Genomic DNA, 20,573 nt, shown 5'->3' with positions numbered 1-20,573 from the left:
GTTAGAAGAATACCATTTGTATGTGGATTAATTGTTTTCATATTATGTACTGCAATTTCTCTCACACATATTCTCATACTTAATTTTCTTATAGTTAAGATAAACAGCAGTATTTTAAGTTTCTGGATTCCACAAGGAGCAGGTGTGTACTTTTTCCTCCTGGAGAATATGTATTATTACTGCATTTTCATCAATGTTAGAAAATAGAAAGACTGGCTGTGTTAGGTGACTGGGGATGAATTCTCCTTAGTTACCCAGTTTATGCACTATGTCTGTTAAATTTTAGATTAGTTTTTTATGCTAATATTGTCATTTACAGAAATGGCGGGACAAGTGGCTTTGACTCAGAACCTTGTTGGAATGACCACATGCTTACAGATGTCAATTATATTGAAAAAGCACACTTGGCTGTACACTTCAGTGGAGGAAGTTTTAAATGTAAGTAATTTTCTATCCATAACTACCAAAACCTATGAAAATATATTTTATTATTCCTATTAAAGCATTGCTTTGTCAAAAAATTCTGGTTGGTTTCTTGTATTTAAATAACATTGTCATTACTTGAACACTGGAGGGCAATGTAAAATACAAACGTTTTGGTGATAAAAGAATATCATAAACTTCATATTGTAAATTTTTATGTGTAAAGGCATATTTTCTTCATTTAGGTCATTGTTGTTTTTTCACTGTCGAGCAATGTGTCTTGCTGTGAACTAACAGTACATTTGTGAAATCAAAGTAAGGGAAAATTTTTGAAAGTTACACATAAATTGTTAGTTTTTCTAGCATGATAATAGTAACAGATACATTCAATTTTCTTTCTTCTAGCATACAATGTTTTGCGGCTTTTTCGGTGCAAGAAGCAAACTTATGTGTGGGATGAGGACAGTGGGGACTTCCATAAGTTGTGTGGCTTAGACAAGCGTGTGCTTGTAAGTGTACTACATCAGCACCAAGGATTAACACAGCAGGAACAACTGTCAAGGTATGGATATTTGTCAAAAAATAGCCTAATGGTACAATACAGCATTCAAGAAAAATTTTATATACTCAGTAGCTGAAGTAAAAAAGTCAAGGAGGAAGTAGTGGTAAACAAGTTGTAGTGGGAGCAATAGTGGTGATGGCAATGATGGTAATAATGTTTATAATCCAATATAGAGTGTGGAAATGTGAGAGTAAAACAAAGAAATGGACACAGTTACAGAAAGTGTGGGAGAAATTGAAATTGCAAGACTTGTGAAATAAATAAATCTAATTACAATGCTACTCACCATGTAGCTGATATGTTGAGTCACAAATAGGCACAACAAAAAGACTGTAAAACAAGTAAGCTTTCAGCCAAAGGGCTTTATTCTGCCCTGGATCTTCCATTGTTTGATTAAATCCAGTCACATCTATTTCAGGGAAAGTTTCCATCTGTAGACTTCCTGAATTCTGGTCTTAGATAATACGGTTAATATGAAGTGTAATGGGCATGAGTGAATGGGTAATTTGTTCCAACCTGGAATGGTAGAATGTAAGAAAGCTGAGGTGACATCAGAAAACAATTTATGCAAAACAAGGAATGAGAGCATAAACTGTTATAACCTTTAATCACAATAATTGCGTGGATTTTCACACTCTCTCTTAGAAACAATAGCTGATCACATGATTACAACTCAGTCTCTCGTATTCGACTGCTGTGCCGTGACATGCGGCCGGTGCCGTTCGTAGCTAGGTGGCGCTCCCGCGCTCATCTGATTTGCGGAGCGCCTCTATCGCTGTTTGTGCGTACTGTCGTGGCGGCACTGTTAAATGTCGTGGCACTATCACAACACTTTTCCCCCCTTGAAAAAAATAAACACTCACTTCCTTGGAGACATGGACAGCGCAGAGACATCCATGGCCTCTTGTGAGGCCCCGAGGAGATCCCGCACAGAGACACGGGAGTATGGTCGAAAATGTCCAGGACGGAAGCTCGTGCAAGGAACGTGCCTCCTGGATGAGATGATGGGTGAAAACTCCGGAGCAGTATCCATAGGTGTCATTGACCTGGGAGTGTGCTCCAGCGAGATGGGTCCCGGAGAAGGCGGCGTCGCGACTGGGGCCGGTTCCGGAGTACTTGGAAGCGGCAGCGACGGCGGCTGCATCAACACGGACGGTAGATCGGCAGCAGCGACAGGACTGGCGTCTCGAGCTGGTGGAGGCGAAAGATGGGGCGGTGGCACAGGCGTGGCCACCACTCGTGGGCGCATCTGGTCGTAATGGCGAACAACCGTGCTGTCGCCCGTACGGATTTCACAAAGCCGGCGGCCGCGAAGAGCCTTGACCACCCCTGGAATCCATTTAGGGCGAGATCCATACCCTCGTGCCCACACGTCGGCGCCCACCGAGTATTTTCCCGCACTAGGGGACACAGTACAAGGCCTGACAGGGTGAAGCAGGTGCAGTAGAGTGCGCGGTTGGCGGCCATGCAAGAGTTCAGCAGGGCTGCGATCACCCAGAGGCGTGAAGCGATAAGAACTCAGAAATTGCAGCAGGGTGTCATCTGTGGAAAAATCACTAAGGAATTTTTTCATCTGGCATTTGAAAGTGCGGACAAGGCGCTCGACCTCCCCATTCGATTGCGGATGGAAGGGAGGTGCGGTAACATGATGAATCCCTTGTCCAGTACAAAAATCACGGAAGGCCTGCGAAGAGAACTGAGGGCCATTGTCCGTGACGATCATGGATGGAAGACCTTCTAGCGCATAGATTTTGGACAAAGCCAGCATCGTCGCCTCAGTGGTGGGCGACGGACATCTAACAACAAATGGAAACTTCGAGAAGGTGTCAATCAACAGTAGCCAATAAGTACCGAGGAAGGGGCCAGCAAAGTCGGCGTGCACCCGTTCCCATGGCTGAGCTGGATCAGGCCACGGAGAGGGCATTGTACGAGGTGCCGCCAGTTGTTGAGCACACTGGCCACATGCAGCAACCATATGGGCGATGTCCGAATCAATGCCGGGCCAATAAACGTGCCTGCGGGCCAGGGACTTAGTCCGAGAAATACCCCAATGGCCTCCGTGCAACAGTTTGAGAACATCTTTGCGAAGAGAGGCTGGCACCACGACCCGTGGAGATGCGCCATCCGTGGCCAGAAGAACAACACCATCACGAACAGACAGACGAAGGCGCAAGGCATGGTAGTTGCAAAGGGGATCCGATGCCCGGCCCCCGGTCCTGTCTGGCCAACCTCGTTGAACAAAACCGATCACCCGACGCAGGACCGGGTCCCGCGCAGTAGCTGACGCGACCTGCGAACCTGTAAGTGGAAAGCCCTCGACTGCACGACGTTCTTCGTCATCAATGTGGAAACAGAGGAGTTCATCGCGATCGAAAACAGGGTCGGGGCCCATCGGCAATCGCGACAATGCATCCGCGTTTGCGTGCTGGGCCGTGGGGCGATAGTGAATCTCATAATGAAAACGAGACAAGTATAAGGCCCAACGTTGCAGGCGGTGAGCTGCCTTATCCGGAAGTGACGCCGAGGGGCTGAACAGAGAGACCAGCGGTTTGTGGTCGGTGATGAGGTGAAACTTAGAACCATACAAAAAAACGCTGAACTTTTTTAGAGCATAAATGATAGCGAGCGCCTCCTTTTCGATTTGAGAGTAACGCCGTTGCGCCTCGTTGAGGGTCTTGGAAGCATAGGCAATGGGTCGTTCCGACCCATCCTCATACCGATGGGCGAGAACAGCCCCTAGGCCATACTGTGACGCGTCAGTCGCCAGAACCAAGTGCTGACCCGGACGGAATGTGGCAAGACAAGGCGCCGACTGCAAATGAGCCTTCAGGCGGACAAAAGCCTGCTCACACCCGTCGGACCAACAGAAGGGGACGTTTTTGCGTAACAGCTGATGCAGAGGATAAGCTACCGCTGCTGCGGATGGAATGAATTTGTGATAATAAGCAATCTTGCCTAGAAACGCCTGAAGTTCTTTGACCGTAGACGGCCGGGGTAGAGCGTTAATGGCCGCAACGTGCTCACGGAGAGGGCGTATGCCCTCACGGGACAACTGGAAACCAAGATACTCAATGGAGGGTTGGAAGAACTGTGACTTGTCCAGATTGCACCTCAACCCAGCCGAATGCAAAACCCGAAACAGTGAACGTAAATTACGAAGGTGCTCCGCAGTGGAGGCTCCCGTGACAACAATGTCATCCAGATAGTTTATGCAGCCGGGAACGGAAGCCGTGAGCTGTCCCAAAAACCGCTGAAAAATGGCCGGTGCGCTAGCGACGCCAAATGGTAATCGCTGGTACTGATACAACCCACAAGGAGTGTTGATAACGAGAAATTCCTTGGAAGGAGCGTCCAACGGCAACTGATGGTACGCCTCCGATAAGTCAAGTTTGGAAAAGAACTGGCCCCCAGCGAGCTTGGTAAACAACTCCTCAGGACGAGGAAGAGGATAAGTGTCAATGACGCTCTGAGCGTTGACAGTGGCTTTAAAGTCACCACACAATCGCAGACTCCCGTTTGGTTTAGAAACCACCACGATCGGCGATGCCCATTCGCTGGAGGTAACCGGAAGGAGAATCCCTGAAGCTGTTAACCTGTCTAGCTCAGCCTTGACAGGTGCACGCAACGCCACTGGAATAGGGCGTGCCCGGAAAAACTTAGGGCGAGCCGTAGGTTTAAGAGTAATGTGGGCTGCAAAATCCTTGGCACAACCCAGACCAGCAGAGAACACGGACGAAAATTCACAACACAATCCATCAAGCTGTTGATACGGAATGTCCTCAGATATGAGGTGCACATCATCATCAATGGAGAACCCAAACAACTGGAAAGCATCATAACCGAACAGGTTTTCAGTGCCCGCATGATCCACCACATAAAACGTGAGGGGCCGAACAACAGACTTGTAGGCAGTGGAAGCATCAAACTGGCCCATGATAGGAATTTTCTGCTGATTATAAGTCCTCAGATTGCGCGTAACTGGAGACAAAGGAGGGGAGCCCAACGCCAAATACGTGCGAGAATTAATGAGAGTTACTGCAGAGCCAGTGTCCACTTGCATGCGGATGTCTTTATTCAGAACACGAACAGTAACAAACAACTTATTTGTTTGAGAAAGCACACAGTGAACATCCATGTCCGACGCCTCGTCCTCGTCGACAGGAACTTTATGGGACTGACACACAGAAGCAATGTGGCCTTTTTTCCTACATGAATTACACGTGGCCCAACGTTTTGGACACGCTGCCCTGTCGTGCTGTACAAAACAACGGGGGCAAGAAGGAAGCGCGGAACGAACCGGCTTCTGTGGTTGCTGGTTTCGCTGCGAGCGTTGCGGCCCAACGCGACGTTGTTTACGCGAGTGAACCGCCGCCACATCTTCGTTCTCCTGTGCAACAGGCAAATTGTCCTTGTCGAGAGTTGACTGTACAGCGCCTACATCACACCACGCGTCTATTTGCGCGCCAGCAGCGTGAGACACTTCAAAGGATTGAGCGATGCTTAGAACTTCCGACAACGACGGGTTTGGCAGTTGTAGGGCACGTTGCCGAACTTCTTTATCAGGAGCAAGCCGTAGAATAGCATCCCTAACCATTGAATCCGCCTAAGACTCGTGATGAGTGTCCGTGACAAACTGACATTTCCTACTCAGGCCATGTAGTTCCGCCGCCCAAGCCCGGTAAGATTGATGGGGCTGTTTACGACACCGGTAGAACACCACGCGGGCGGCAACGACGTGGGTGTTTGTTCGATAATAGGCAGACAATAAGTCACACATTTCTTGGAAGGACAGGGAGGCTGGTTCCCGCAGAGGGGCTAACTGAGATAGCAGCTGATAGACCCGAGGGGAAATCCAAGATAGAAATAACGACTTACACATAGGAGCGTCGACAACGCCGAAAGCCAAGAAGTGTTGCCGCAAACGCTTCTCATAATTCTCCCAGTCTTCAGCGGCCTCGTCGTAAGGAGGGAATGGAGGCGGAGAAGAGGAAGACAGACGATGAGTAAGCGACGTCGACAACGCCTGAATCGCTGCCGTCAGCTGTGTTTGTTGTTCAATGAGCGCTTGCATAAGCTGTTCCATGTCTGCCCCGTCACGAACACGCAAATCCACAACGCGGTGAAAATATCCCGACCTCGTCGCCAAAAAGTGTTATAACCTTTAATCACAATAATTGCGTGGATTTTCACACTCTCTCTTAGAAACAATAGCTGATCACATGATTACAACTCAGTCTCTCGTATTCGACTGCTGTGCCGTGACATGCGGCCGGTGCCGTTCGTAGCTAGGTGGCGCTCCCGCGCTCATCTGATTTGCGGAACGCCTCTATCGCCGTTTGTGCATACTGTCGTGCCGGCACTGTTAAATGTCGTGGCACTATCACAACATAAACCATTGAAAGCTTGCCAGTCATCATAAAAACAATTGCTGCTGTTTATTTTTGAATAGATACATGAAAATGTGTAACATTGGCCCTCAGCAGCTCAACAGCAAAGAAGTTGGCTGCTAATTTGGAGAAGGTATGAGTTAACTTTATTTAAGGAGAAGGGATGAGTTAATTTTATTTATGAGGAGGTATTCAGTAGCTTTGTGATCACTGTAAATGTGTATGACAAGCCTCTTTAGACTAAATCAGTGTTTAAAAACCAGTAAAAAAGGTTGTAAGACATTGTTGGCCGAAAAATCTCCTTGGGGTTCAGTTTCAAAGGTGTTCTGTATTCATACTCATTAAGCACATTTATTCTGTTTATGGAAGCAGGTCATGAACATGTGCCTTGGCAAATCACCCGAAACAATTAACACAAAAATACCCATACTTGTTTTCATATTCATACTCGTATTTTATTTGTAACTATGTTCTCCCCAGGAGAAAAAAACTCTGTAATAAAGTGATGAAATTGGCTCAGGATTCATGTGGATGTTGGAGCAGCTACAATTTTCATTGTTGTCCTCATTCTGGTTGTAGAGGGAATATATTAGGATGAAACTTCTATAAAGTCTTACTTTTTAATAAATTTTATATTTATCTTTCACTTCCATGATGTAATTATGATTACTGGTTTTGTTTGTGTATATTATATAAAAATAATTCTTTTAACCTACAATGAATTGATCTGTTGCAGAATTTTGGCATTTGGTCCAAATGAAATAATCGTTCCAGTGCAGTCAGTGGTAACACTGCTGTTTCTAGAAGTCCTGAACCCATACTATGTGTTCCAGTTGCTGTCTTTTATCCTGTGGTTTGCAGATGACTACATGTATTACGCTCTCACCATATTGGCTATGTCAGCATTTGGTGTTATAATGTCTGTAATACAAGCCAGAAAGGTTAGTTATTTATTACTTGCTCTGTTTCATGTGCATAATTGCTACTTTGCAGATAACTTTAAGTTCGTTTTAAAGAGTTAATTTACAGGGACAACACTGAAATGTTTTTGCAAGTAACACATAATTATCATACTGCATGTTGTCGTTGTGGTCTTCAGTCCAAAGACTGGATCAATGCAGTGCTCCATGCTAGCCTGTTCAGTGCAAGCCTCTTCATTTCCAAATAACTACTGCAGCCTACATTATTTTGAACTTGCATACTGTATTCATCTCTTGGACTCTCTCTATAATTCCCAAAATCCACCCATCCCCCCCCCCTCCCTCCCTCCCCCCCCCCCCTCTCTCTCTCTCTCTCTCTCTCTCTCTCTCTCTCCCCCCCCCCCCCCCCCACACACACACACACACACACTTTCCCCCCTCCCTCCCCCCCCTCTCTCTCTCTTCCCTCTAATACTAAATTGGTGATTCCATGATGTCTCAGAAAGTCAGAATGTGTCATATCAAATGAGCCCTTCTTTTAGTCAAGTTGCGCCACAATTTTTTTTCTAGCCACTTGTGTCCAATATCTCCCCATTAGTTACACGATCTATCCATCTAATCTTCAGCATTTTTTTGTATCACCACATTTCAAAAGCTTCTATTCTCTTCTTGTCTGCTCTGTTTATTGCCCACATATCACCTACATACAAGGTTACACTACAGACAAATACCTTCAGGAAAGACTTCATAACGCTTAAATCTATATTCGATGCTAGCATATTTCTCTTCTTCAGAAACAATTTTCTTTCCATTGGCATTCTACATTATAAATCCTCTCTACTTTGGTCATATCAGCTATTTTGCTTCTCAAATAGCAACACTCATCACTACAGTTAATGTCTCATTTCCAAATCTAATCCATACAACATCTCCCACATTAATTTGACTTGTTTCACTTTTGTCACTGCTCATTTTATAACCTTTTTTAATTACACTCTCCATTCTGTTCAACTGCTCTTCCAATTCCTTTTCTGTCTCTGGTAGAATTCCAATGCCATCAGCAAATATCAAAGTTTTTATTTCTTTTCCTTGAACTTTTATCTCCAAATTTTTCTTTGGTTTTCTTTACTTGCTCAATTTATAGATTGAATAACATCAAGGATAGGCTGCAACCCTGTCTCACTCCCTGTCAACTACTGCATTCCTTTTGTGCCCCTCAACTCTTGTATCTGCCATCTGGTTTCTGTACAAGCTGTAAATAGCATTTCACTCCCTGTATTTTAACCACGCTACTTTCAGAATTTCTAAGAGTGTATTGTAGTAAACATTGTCAAAAGCTTTCTCGAAGTCTAAAAATGCTATAAACATAGATGTGACTTTCCTTAACCTATCATCTAAGAGAAGTCGTAGGGTCAATATTGTCTTACTTGTTCCTTCATTTCTCATAATCCAGACTGATCTTCTCTGTGGTTAGCTTTTATCAGCTTTTCCATTCTTCTGTAAATAATTCATTTTACTATTTTGCAATCATGACTTATTAAGCTGATGGTTCAATATCATTCACATCTGTCAGCCATTCTTTTTTTGGAAGGAACAGTGTTGTCATGGGCGGCTCTCCCAGGGATATCAGTAGTTCTGACAGAATATCATCTGCTCCAGCGACCTTGATTCAACTTAGGTCTGTCAGTACTCTGTCAGATTGTTCTTGCGGTATCATATTTCCTATCTCATTTTCATCCACGTCCTCTTGTCATTCTGCAATATTGTCTTCAAGTTCATTTACCTTGCGTAGTCTCTGTATATATGCCTTTCATCTTTCCTTTGTGCTGATTATCATCTGAGTTCTGGTTATTCATACAGCTGCTTCTCTTTCTCCAATAGCCTCCTTAATTTTCCTGTAGACGGTATCTATCTTTCTCGTAACGATATATTCTTCTGTATCCTTACATATGTCCTCTAGCCATTCCTGCTTAGCCAGTTTTGCAGATTTGTCCTCTAGTTATTCCTTCTTAGGAATTTTGCACTTCCGTATATTGAAACAAAGTAATAATTAAATAATGGCTTTGCTTATGGAATCACCAGGAAGCAGATATAGTTGTGTGAACAATAGATCATAGTTTGTAAAGTTTGTGATTCTATGGTTTCCTTACTGCAGTATAAAATTTAAAAGCAAAATATGTGGTAATGTTTCTAATTCTAGATATTAGTGTTTTTCAGGTCTTTAATCCAAGAGAGACTGCATAGTATAGTGTTGTAGAAATTAATAGTCAAGAGAGACAGGCTTAGAACTGTGAAAAGTTTGAACATACCTGTGAAAGAGAAAACAGTTTATATGTAATAAAAGGGTAGTTCAGAAATGAAGGTAACAGCTCACTTGTTTCCAAAGCTCAAGATACTGTACTACATCATTTGGTGCCATGTTTCATGTTGCCAGACAGAACCTTTGTCTTCAGTTTTTGAATGATTTATTTTTGGTGCAGTTTCCTGAACAGACATTTTGTCTTTCTGTTGGTAATAAGAATCTTGTATATTGTAGCTATTGTTTGAAATTGCTGCAAGAGGTAATTAAGCTCTAGTGAAAAAAATAAATTAATGAAGATTCTGGAAGAAGACTAAGGAAACAATGAGTCAGGAAACTTTTGATTTAAGAGTAATGTTTAATTTTATAGTGCCAACACATAAAACACATGTAATTATAATTGTCTGTGATATATGATCTTGGACATAGATTTAAAAACTTGATATGTGTGTCTTTTGTCATGTATGCTTGTGAGAGGGCACTGTGTTCATCTTAAGTTTATCAGTTACGATGCAAAATTAAGTTAATTGTAGAACTGAATATCTTGCACTTTCAAACTAATGAGGTTTTAATGTCTAATATTTACTAACTTTTCCTTTGTTTTAGACACAGCACAAATTAAGAAGCACCATACATGCGTCTGATGTTGCAACAGTAATGCGGGGTCCAGCACAAACTGAAACAGTATCAACTGATCAATTAGTTCCTGGTGATGTTTTGGTGATTCCTCGCCATGGATATACAATGAACTGTGATGCTGTGTTGCTTACTGGCAACTGTATTGTTAATGAGAGCATGTTAACAGGTACAGGTTTTTCATGTTTAATGTCAGCATCACATGATCTTTTATAGTTTTCTTTTATAGTTGAGGTAAAATAATAACTATCTTTGACAGTTTTCTGTAGATTATTCAGAAAGCTAGACATTAACTGCCATGAAGCATAAAAGATAAACAACCACACTAAACTTTTCAGTTTCTTTATTTAGCCTGAAATAACATTCAGGACATGAGAAGTGGGTTGCATAGGTTGAGGCTAACTTACTGAAAACCCTACAAATATAGTCTCTCCTTCCCCCTCCCTTTCTCTTACCTCCCCCTCACTTCTTTCCTCAACCCTCCACCCTTCCTATAGCACTCCCTCTCTTACTACCCCTTACTCACCAACTTCCCTCCTTCTGTTCCTTAAGCCAAGTTTCCACGTGCATCTAAAGTGAGGCTGTAGCAAGTGACATGACAGCTGATACATGAGTGGCACCATGTGCTGCTGTTTTCACACACTCCTATCAAAATTCTAGTTGCACAGTTTTCAATATGGTGACAGATGGACATTGTTGTAATCATTCAGGCTGTGGCATTAGAATTGAGCCAAAAATTGATTGTTGTCATCATTCAGGCCATGGCATTAGAATTGAGCCAAAAACCCATTAAGAAGAAGAGAAAGCATAGATACTGGATTTGGAAGTAGGTTTTGCACAGAAATAACACTGGAGCATCAGGAACGCTTTCATTGAAGTAACACTTGTAAACAAAAATCCATTCTTGGACCACTTTCAGATGACGAAAGTAAATTTCAAGTACTTGTTTAGCTGCATAGCGAGCTCTGTTTAAAAAATCTGATGCAATAGAGATGGAGTACTTGCTCGAGTGAAACTACAAGTTAATCTTTGATATTTGACATCTGGTTATTGCCTGTCATCTCTCCAATGTTTCTGTCACCTCCTTAAAACTAAAAAGTGTTCTATTGTGTTGTGTTGCACGCTATTTACAATGCCCTGAAGGCTCATTTGAAAGCTAATATTTTCATTCTTGCTCTCAAATCAGTAGAATACAACAAAATATTAGTTATTCTATACCGAATTTTGAAGTTACACTTCATGCAAGTGCATTAAAGACACTTCAGTATAGTTTATTTCCTTTATTAAAAGTTACATCCAGTATCAGATTATCCTGCCACCAGAAACCTTGTTACTCCCTTTCTCAGATCCATTGGGCAAGTCTTTATTGGTATTGAAGTTGCCAGTACTAGAATCTGAATATACTCTCAGTATTGCATTAATTTTTAGAATTCAGTGAGCTGTTCTGAAACTCAAAATCACCTTTCACTAATTACTCAGTAATGCTTGCTTACTCACTGAACCATATACTTTCACCAAAGAGATTAACCATTATGAGGGTTTTATATGCTGAAGTCAGACTTCCTACCAATGTAACACAAAAACTATGCATTTTGAACAGATTTCTAATGCCGTGTATTGTTGAAGCAGCATATTTTCATAATACATAAGTATAAATGCGAAACTCACCAAATACACGTATTAGCTTCTGAAGCACTGGAATCAAGATGGTGGCTATACAGTCTGCTTCTGACACTAATCAGTGGAATTATTTGGGGAAAGAGAGCAGCATCACAAAGTTAAAGCAGCAGTCTTTCAAGGCATGGCTAAAAGTGGGTTCACTTGAGTGGCACCACAAGAATTTAGGTGTTTCCGCATGTAATGTCGGTGCAGCCACTCAAGGGGCAGCCAAGAGGCATCACTTATGTTGCATTTGTAGGCCTGACTTTATACCTCACACCTCCATCCCTCCCAACCTCCCTCCATCACCCTCTTTCCCTTGTTACTCTCTCCTTCCGTCAACCTCCCCTATTTTGTCCCCCTCACCATGCCATCTTCCCCTCCTTTCCTCTGCCATCCTTACCTTATCATGCTGTTTGTCCCTTGTTCCTTCATTATCCCCAACCCTCCTTTTTTCTCTTCTTTTTTCTTGTTCTCTTTTTCTCCCCTCCATCACTCAATTTGCCCTCCATCCCTCACCTTTCCCTCTATCCCATACCTTCCACTCCCTCCCATGCCCTCCCATCCCACTGACAACTTTGTCCATCAAAATCACCTCCTTCTTATTCATTCTTCCTCCAGCAATGCCTCGTCTTTCAACTGCCTTTCATTCTCTCCATTCCCTGCAGCCCTCCATTGCCCCACCTTCTGTGCTTTCCTCCCTATCTCTCTTACTCCTTTTCTTGGCCAACAATTCCTTCCTTAGGCCTCCTGTCCTTCCTTTGAGCCTCATTCTCTCCATTATTCCTCATTTTTTCCCTTGCCTCTCACTCCATGCTCTGCCCTCCCTCTCTCATTCCTTTCCCCATCACTCCTTCATTGTTAATACCTCTCCCCTGTTCCTCCATCCTTTACCTCTCACCTCTCTCTTCATCCCTCAGCCCTTCATCTCTCAGCATATTCTATTTTTGCCCCCTCCTCTCCCTGTACCATCCCCAACTTTTTCTTCCCCTCCTTAGCTCCTCCCTTCCCATGATATTCCTTGATGTCTCATGTTACTATTGGAAAGCTTTTGTCCCACTTGCATATATAAGTTATACAGTGATAGTGCTATCTCCTCACACATTGATATCATTTTAAAACAGTTTTCTCAGTCCATTTTGGACCTACTTCACCATTGTATATCTTTTCCTAATTGCGAGGGGAACTTAACATTGTGTCTGAGCATGACACACTTTAAATGTCCATAGATATATCTCAATACCAAAGTTATTCTCCACAATGGAGCAACTTCTATCATAATTTCTTATCATGCCTTGTTATTGGTATTTAAAAGAAGCACTTTTAACCCCAAAACATAATCTTGCCTTCTACCACTCCACTCATGTTGTCTAAATGTTTGTACTTGAAACTTTTATTGATTACAAGGTTGTCCTGCAGCAAGTAATTGGTTCTCATTAACCACTTCCTGATGACCAATGCTGCTTTTGATTATTTTGCATCAGCATTGACTTTGCCGATATATACTTTTCTCCAATTCCCATCATCATCATAATTAATCCATTCAGACAATTGTATGAAGAAGAATAATGCCTCAGAAGGCAAAGTTGTCAGCAGGAACCTGGTTAAAATAATCTTTAACAGTTTTTATTCTCCGTAAGAAATTCAGTGTTTTGAATTATTGATTTTGTTACTACAGTATGATGAAATAATATCAAAGTCTTGCCCTTAATGTATGCAAATTTGTATAAGTAACATTTTATCACAAGTACGTCTAACACAGGGTGTCCCATGGGGATTGGTCAATATTCAGGGGTAACATGGGAATGAATGTCTGAAGCAAAAACTTCATATTACAAGTGGTTTCTGAGGCAGAATACACTTAATGTTTGTCTGGTTTACACATGTACAACATTTAGTAAACAATACAACATTCATTTTGCAAAGTTTTGACTGAAAAATATGTATTTTTAATACATTCGCCTCTAAGTATTATCATATGTGTCACATTACAGCTGTTGTACGGTTCACAATAAATGTTTGAATATCCCATCATCAACTTCAGTGCATGTATGCACTCTTAGGAGAACATGTTGTGTTGCTTGTCTGAGTGCCTCTGATCTTTCCCTAATGAGGGCTGAAGCATCTGTCATATGTCCAAGCAGTTCATCTCCTGTGTCCACCTTTCGTTTGTACACCTCAAACTGCATCCAACCCCATAAACAAAAATCTAATGGCATAAGGGCTACTGATCTTGGTGGCCAGTTAATTGTACTACCATAACCAATTCAGCATTTAGGATAAGTACAGTTCAGGTGTTCCCTCACGTCTGCTAAACTGTAGAGGGGACTCTGTTATACTGGAGGTACATTACAGTCAGTGTGGCCAAAGGAACACCCTTGGGATGTTCAAAAAATGAGTTTTCCAAAACAATTGGAAGTAATTCTGTCCTATCATGTGCTCTCTCCTAAAATGATTTTACTTTTCAACGTATTTCCAGTCATGCCACACCAAACTGTTGATCAAAAAACAAATTTGGAAATTGGTTTGGAATAGCATGCAGATTTTGCTGCAAAAATCAATGCTTATTACATGTGTTCCTGATCTTCAGCAGGGAATACTATTAATGGAAGCAGATGACAATTTTCATTTAACCAGTGACAAAATTCCAGCTGTGTGGCATTGTCATCAATGTGAAGATTGTGGACACACACTATGTGAAATGGGTACAAGTTTTCTGCATGTAACATTCACCATACACATGTTTGTGGGACATTTATAGGTGCAGAAAGTTGCCATTTGCTGGTAGCAGGACTATGGCGCACCATTTCAACAGTGTGTTTCTGTTCCTCCATAGGTTATTGAACTACACATTCAGAAGAAAAATAGGAACTTAGAAGAATGTCTGTTTCATGCAATGCTCTGAAAACTCTTGTAAACATTCTACAGTCAGAAATTTGATAGGAAAGAAAACACTGACAGTGTCCTTAAACAGCAGCAGGACCACTATGACAGCAGAAGCTATAAACATACACCATATGTGCATATTCTTCATTAGCATAAACATGAGGCATTTTAGCCTGCACGTGTACACACACAGTTAACCAATGTTTCTCTCTGATATGCTGTCAGTCCCTCACACTACTTCGCTCTCAACACACCATGAAAAGCTACACATTCAGCAGATCAGTTTAATGGGAGAAAGACATCCCAAGTAGTTGGATTGGAAGCAAGGAGGTAGGTTGGACTAGAATAAAATGTCAGTGAGGTTGGTTGGGTAAGACAAATACATGAGCACCACTGGCCCAGAAACAGATGTACGTTAAATGTGCCCTATCTCAGAAACCATTCAGAATAGGGCATATAAACATATGAAGTTTTTTGCTTCCAATAGAACATCTCTGTAATATCACAGAATATTGACCCTTCTTCGTGGGACACCCTGTATGTTGGAAGTAAAAAGCTATATGCACAAATGTTTTTACTACAGTAAAATTCAACAAGTTAATACCTCTTAATCAAGGAGGGTCCTCACTAGGGGTGGAGTTATTGGACATTGTAGACTATGAATAGCTTACAGCCTCTGTTCGGCATTGTCTGGCAGGACGGGAAAAAACCCACTCCACTGATGTGCTTGGTGGCGAAGTGGGCATGAGAATAGCTGGGGATGGAGTAGTAATAAACCCGTCTGGTACTCCTGGCATGCACTGCACTTCACTGCATATTTACACTACACTGCACACAATACTCCAATTGCTGATATTGGGAGGATGAAACAAGCATGTGGCATCAGGCTTCGTACATCCATAGTCAATAGAAGCACCTCAAGGGGATGCAGCTCGGGAAGGCAGCAGGGGAAAAAATGGTAACACTCGTATTGCTAGAAGAACTGCGACAGAAAACTGACACTGAACCCGGAATAAGAATTCCGCTGTTCACCCATGCCCCGGCAAAATGTGGCAGACTATGACATGGGCCATGTGGCATTGTGCAGGCAAGCTGCCAAGAGCACGGCTGGGAGGTGTTGCCTTTTCAGTGTGGAACAAGAGACCACTTGAGCAATGGTTTGGGATGCATGGTGTATGGAAATTGTGGCTATCTAAACTCTACCTCTGGCCAAAGTGACCAGTGAGGGTGTTTGGAGGCCTGGTTTCTGGTCTGCGCAGCTCATCATCTACTGCTGCAGTTGGAGGCGATGGAAGGAGTCACCACGCGGTTCCACCTTTTTGAGTGGAAAACACCGGTGCCCTCCGCACAGAGGGATGTTTGAAGCCGACTGAGGATGCTTGCTGGGAGGCATGCATGGGTTTTTGCTGCTGTGCTCATGCTCTTGCTGTGGTTTGCAATGAGAATGGGGGCATGGGCAGCTCCTGTGAACAGCGTTGTGTGCGAAGTAGCAGTGCTGCTCCAATGGTGCAGGTGCTAGCAGCGATAGTGACGCCACTCTGTTGGGAGTGCGGGCCATCTGTGGGGGTGGGGAGCAGTCTCCGTCAGATTGAGGCTGCATAAAGGGTAGTGCAGTGTGACATCAGGGTCCCAGGCACTGGAGGGTGTGTCAGTCATGTAGTCATCTGGCGGTGGACCAGAGGCAGCATCAGCTGGTGGTGTGTCGGGCACAGCACTGGGGGTGGTGTCAACTGGTGACATGTTGAGAACAGTGGAGGGGATGGTGTTGGCCTGCGCCGTATTGGGTGCAGTGTTGATGGTGCTGTGACTAGGGTCAGTGGTAGGAGAAGGAAACTCCACCTCAATGGTGCTGTGTCCATTGGCTGGAGGGGGTCTAGAATGTAGCCCAGCTTGAGCCTGTCTATGAAAATGGTTGTCATGACCCCATTCAGACAAAAGGAGAATGTCTTGTCCCCATGTTGCAACACCAAGTACGGGCCCGAATATTGAGGGTGGAGAGGTGGCTGGTATGCATCTACCGGAGACATGACATGTGCATGCTGTGAGGTCATGGTGGATGAAGGTCGAGTGCTCACTGTGATGTTGCAGAGATCTTGGTCGCAGCTGGGCCATGAAGTCATGGAGCTACTGCACGAATCCTGGGACATTGCTGTCAGTAGCGAGCAGGGTTGGTTCCAAAAATCACCAGGAGTGGTGAGTGGCTGTCTATATACCAGATCAGCAACAGAAGTTCCCAGGTCTGTTTTGTGTGCAGAGCTAGAAGTACCAGGAGTTGGGCAGTGGACCATTCAAAAGAATAACGTGTGAGGACAGCTTTAAGTGTGCTGCGGAACTGCTCCACCATGCCGTTAGCTGCAGGGTGGTAGCTGGTGGTATAATGGACATTGGAGCTGCAGGTGCCTGTCAGAGATTGGAAGAGAGCTGAGGTGAACTGGCACTTGTGATCTGTAATGTTGTCATGTGGGCAACCAAAGCAGGACACCCAGGTCCAAACAAAGGGTGCAGCCACAGTTTCGGCTGAAATGTTGGGGATGGGGTAGCCTCTGGCCAGGGAGTAAATCTGTCGGTAATTGTCAGCAGATATCGATATCCATTGGGGGAGGGTAGTGGACCGACAATATCGAGGTGAACACATGTGAACCAGTGTTGTGTGGGGGGAGAGGTGGCCACAGGGGAGTGAACATGTCATCTGACCTCGGCATGCTGGCACGAACACATGACTGGGCACTGTTGCTGCAGTCATGTTGGATGCTTGGTGAGACGAAGTACTGTTTCATGAGATTGGCACAACTGTAGATGCCTGGGCATGCGAGACCATGAACATGGTCAAATTTTTCGAAGATCAGAGTGAAGAAGTGGCAGAGCGATTGTTGAAATCATCAGATTGTAAAGGATCCATGAGGACGTCACACTAGATCTTACAGTCAGAGCCGGATATGGATTGTAGCTGGAGTTTGAAGCCAGATTGCATATTCTCAGGGGCATGAGCCAGGACCGGGTCCCCTCTTGAGCAGCAGTGAAGACATCATAGTCTAAGGGTTGGGTGATGGCACAGGAATGGCTAAGGCAATCTGCCACAATGTTATCGATGCTGCCAACATGCTGGTCATTGATAGTGAATTGTGCAATATACTCCTGCAGCCTGAACTGTCGAGGTGAGATCTGGTCTATGTCTTTCCCGCCAGAACTAGAGGTTGGAGGGCAGTGGTCTGTGAAGATCATAAAGATGCATCCATCAACTGAAGATCGGAAATAGTGGACAGCTTCATGGACTGCGAGCAGCTCACAGTCATATTTGCCCCAATGGCATTTTGCATCAGAGAGCTTGGACAAAAAGAAAGAGAGTGGATGCCAAATGTTGCATATTGTTGTAAGATGGACCTGATAGACGTCTGGCTTGCATCTACCACTGTTGAGACGGTGGCATTAGGGTGGGGACGTATTTGCCCAAGGTCCCACGTTGGTATTTCGAAGATCTTGAATATGGCCCGGGTCCAAGGGAGCAGCGTGTTGCCTTTGTTTTTATGACTACAAAGTGCTGTAGTAAGGGGCTCTTGGGGCATCATTAAGGTGGCAAGAGAAAACGTTGACCATGCCAATGAAACACAAAGGTCTTTGAAGGTAGTAGGGCATGGAAAGTCTGCTACTGCCTGTATTGTCTTGAGGAGGGGGCGGGAGCCAGCAGCAGAGACTAAGTGCTCAAGGAATTCGATCTTGCTCTCCCCAGAAATGCATTTTGCCATCTTGAGGATCACCCCAGCTTTCTGCAGAAGGGAAAAAGTTTTCTGTAGGTGTTGGTGATGTTCAGTAGGGTCTCTGGAGTAGATGAGTATATCATGTAGGCAGACAAAACACTATGGTGCACCCCGGAGGATGTTGTTGAAAATATGCTGCCATGTTTGTGCATCATTGCTGAGGCCAAATTTCATGAATTCACTCATAAACAGGCTGAAAGGTGTGAGTATGGCTGTTTTCTCAACGTCCTCTGGGGTAATTGACATTTGTGTGTAGGCTTTAGTGCAGTGTATCTTACTGAAGATAGTAATTCCCAAGATGACATCATTTTATGTGCAGAGGAGTGGGACCGGATAGCATTCAGGGGTGATGTGGACATTGAGTTTACAGTAACTGTAGCAAGGGTACCAGGAACTGTCCTTCTTGGGGGTGAGGGGAAGGACTGAAGCCCAGGGGTTTCTGGTAGGGCAAAGTACACCGACAGTGAGCAGCTCTTCAGATTCCTTTTGTGCGACTTTGTGCTTGTGAGTGGGTAGGGGCAGGCACAACAGAAAACCTGGGGGCCAGGGGTACTGGCGATGTAAATCTCAGTGTCATGCTGAACAATCGGGGAGGCACTGGGTGGCTGGATGAGGAGGGGGATTTCTGCAAGGAGCTGAGCATATGGACCTGAGAGTGCCAGCTGTCTCATGGCAAAGCACATGGCAGGGCAGGAGCTGCAGCGGACAGTCTTACCGGAGTTGCCGTCAACTAAACGGCATTTCATTACGTCGGCCAGTAGGCTGTAATGGCCGAGGAAGTCAGCACCCAGAATGGGGTCAGTAACATCTGCGACTGTGGAGATCCATGGGAGTTCGCACTGGAACCATAGATCAATCAAGTGGATATGCACCCCTTAAGTAGAGATGGCTGAGTTGTCGGCTGTGGGGGTGAGGAGGGGAGAGGGGGCAGGGGGCAGGATTTAGGAGTAGTTTGTGGGGTAATATGGATAAGTCAGAGCCGGTGTCAACAAGGTAGCAGACAGGGGGACTAGCATCATTCAAATCTCATATGAATAGGCAATGTGAAGTGGTACAGCAACAGGGCGCGCATACTGCCAGAGTTTGGGCCAAGGAACATGGAAGTCTGCAGTTGGTCATGTTCTTGCCAAACCTCTGGTGGTACCAGCAGGCTTTGCCTAGATCATGGTGGTTGTGGTTGTGGTTGTTGGGGGCAGGGGAGGGATGGGGGGGGGGGGTGTTAAGAACTATACCAGCGGGGCAGCTGTTTTTGCATGGTCCGGCATTTCGTGTGTGTGAAGGCCATCAGCGGCTGGCGGCAGGTGCATGAGTTGTAAGTGGATGACACTGGCAGTAAGTGCTGCCATCTCAGAGCTCAAATATCTCAGAATCTGGTAGAGGTTGGGGGCTTGTGAGCTGAGCAGAGGGTCAATAGCATCAGTGATGTCACACACACAATGGCTTACGGTGGGGTGGGAGGGGTCAGTGAATAGCCGGCCAGAGCTGCAGGGTGGTAGCCGGCATTCTGCACTGCCACCGCAGTGGGAAAGACATTCAGGGTTTCGAACAGTTTATCCACCGAGACTGTTGTGTCGTCATACAATAAATGGGCACGCGAGCGCAGGACAGTCTGTATGGGTTAGGTGCATGTTGTCGCACTGCTTGGATGATAAAAAAAATTACACACATGTTGCTGCTTCTAAGGCATGAAGCTTGGTATCTTGTATTCTTTTAGTTTAATGTAGCTGCTGGAGGGGGGTGAGTATGAAATAACATCCCAGATTGTGTGGTGGTGGTCGGGTCGAGATGCTGACAACCATTCCGAATTTCGTTGCATTGCTCCTGGTAACACAACCTCCGTAAACTTTTTCAATGGAAGCAAACTACAGGCCTGTGTTTCGTGGATTGAAGGGGTGCAAGTGAGCAGCAGCACGACTGCCTCACTGCAGCACGAGCACACTGCCAGTGGTGTCTGCAGGGTCAGCTTGCACTGGGCGCACTGCCCTGTTGGTCAGCTGAGTCAAGGGCAGTTCTGTAGTGTTGACAGGTGCGTGCAGAGTTCCACAC

The 20,573-nt window shown here is 44.5% G+C and overlaps 1 protein-coding gene across 3 annotated transcripts in view; it reads left to right on the top strand.

Moving 5' to 3' along the window:
- Positions 1-20,573, top strand: part of LOC126297792 (polyamine-transporting ATPase 13A3) — a 422,483-nt gene that overhangs the window by 314,549 nt on the left and 87,361 nt on the right. For all 3 annotated transcript variants that reach the window (XM_049988996.1, XM_049988997.1, XM_049988995.1), the window contains 4 exons: positions 320-438; positions 829-985; positions 7,109-7,313; positions 10,198-10,396. In XM_049988996.1, coding sequence (XP_049844953.1) covers positions 320-438; positions 829-985; positions 7,109-7,313; positions 10,198-10,396 — 680 coding nt within the window. The remainder of the gene's footprint in view (positions 1-319; positions 439-828; positions 986-7,108; positions 7,314-10,197; positions 10,397-20,573) is intronic.

The sequence above is a fragment of the Schistocerca gregaria genome, chromosome X, assembly GCF_023897955.1.
Source record: "Schistocerca gregaria isolate iqSchGreg1 chromosome X, iqSchGreg1.2, whole genome shotgun sequence".
NCBI classification, from domain to species: domain Eukaryota; kingdom Metazoa; phylum Arthropoda; class Insecta; order Orthoptera; family Acrididae; genus Schistocerca; species Schistocerca gregaria.
The sequence above is the reverse complement of the archived record's forward strand: the minus strand, read 5'-3'. Positions and strand labels throughout refer to the sequence as shown.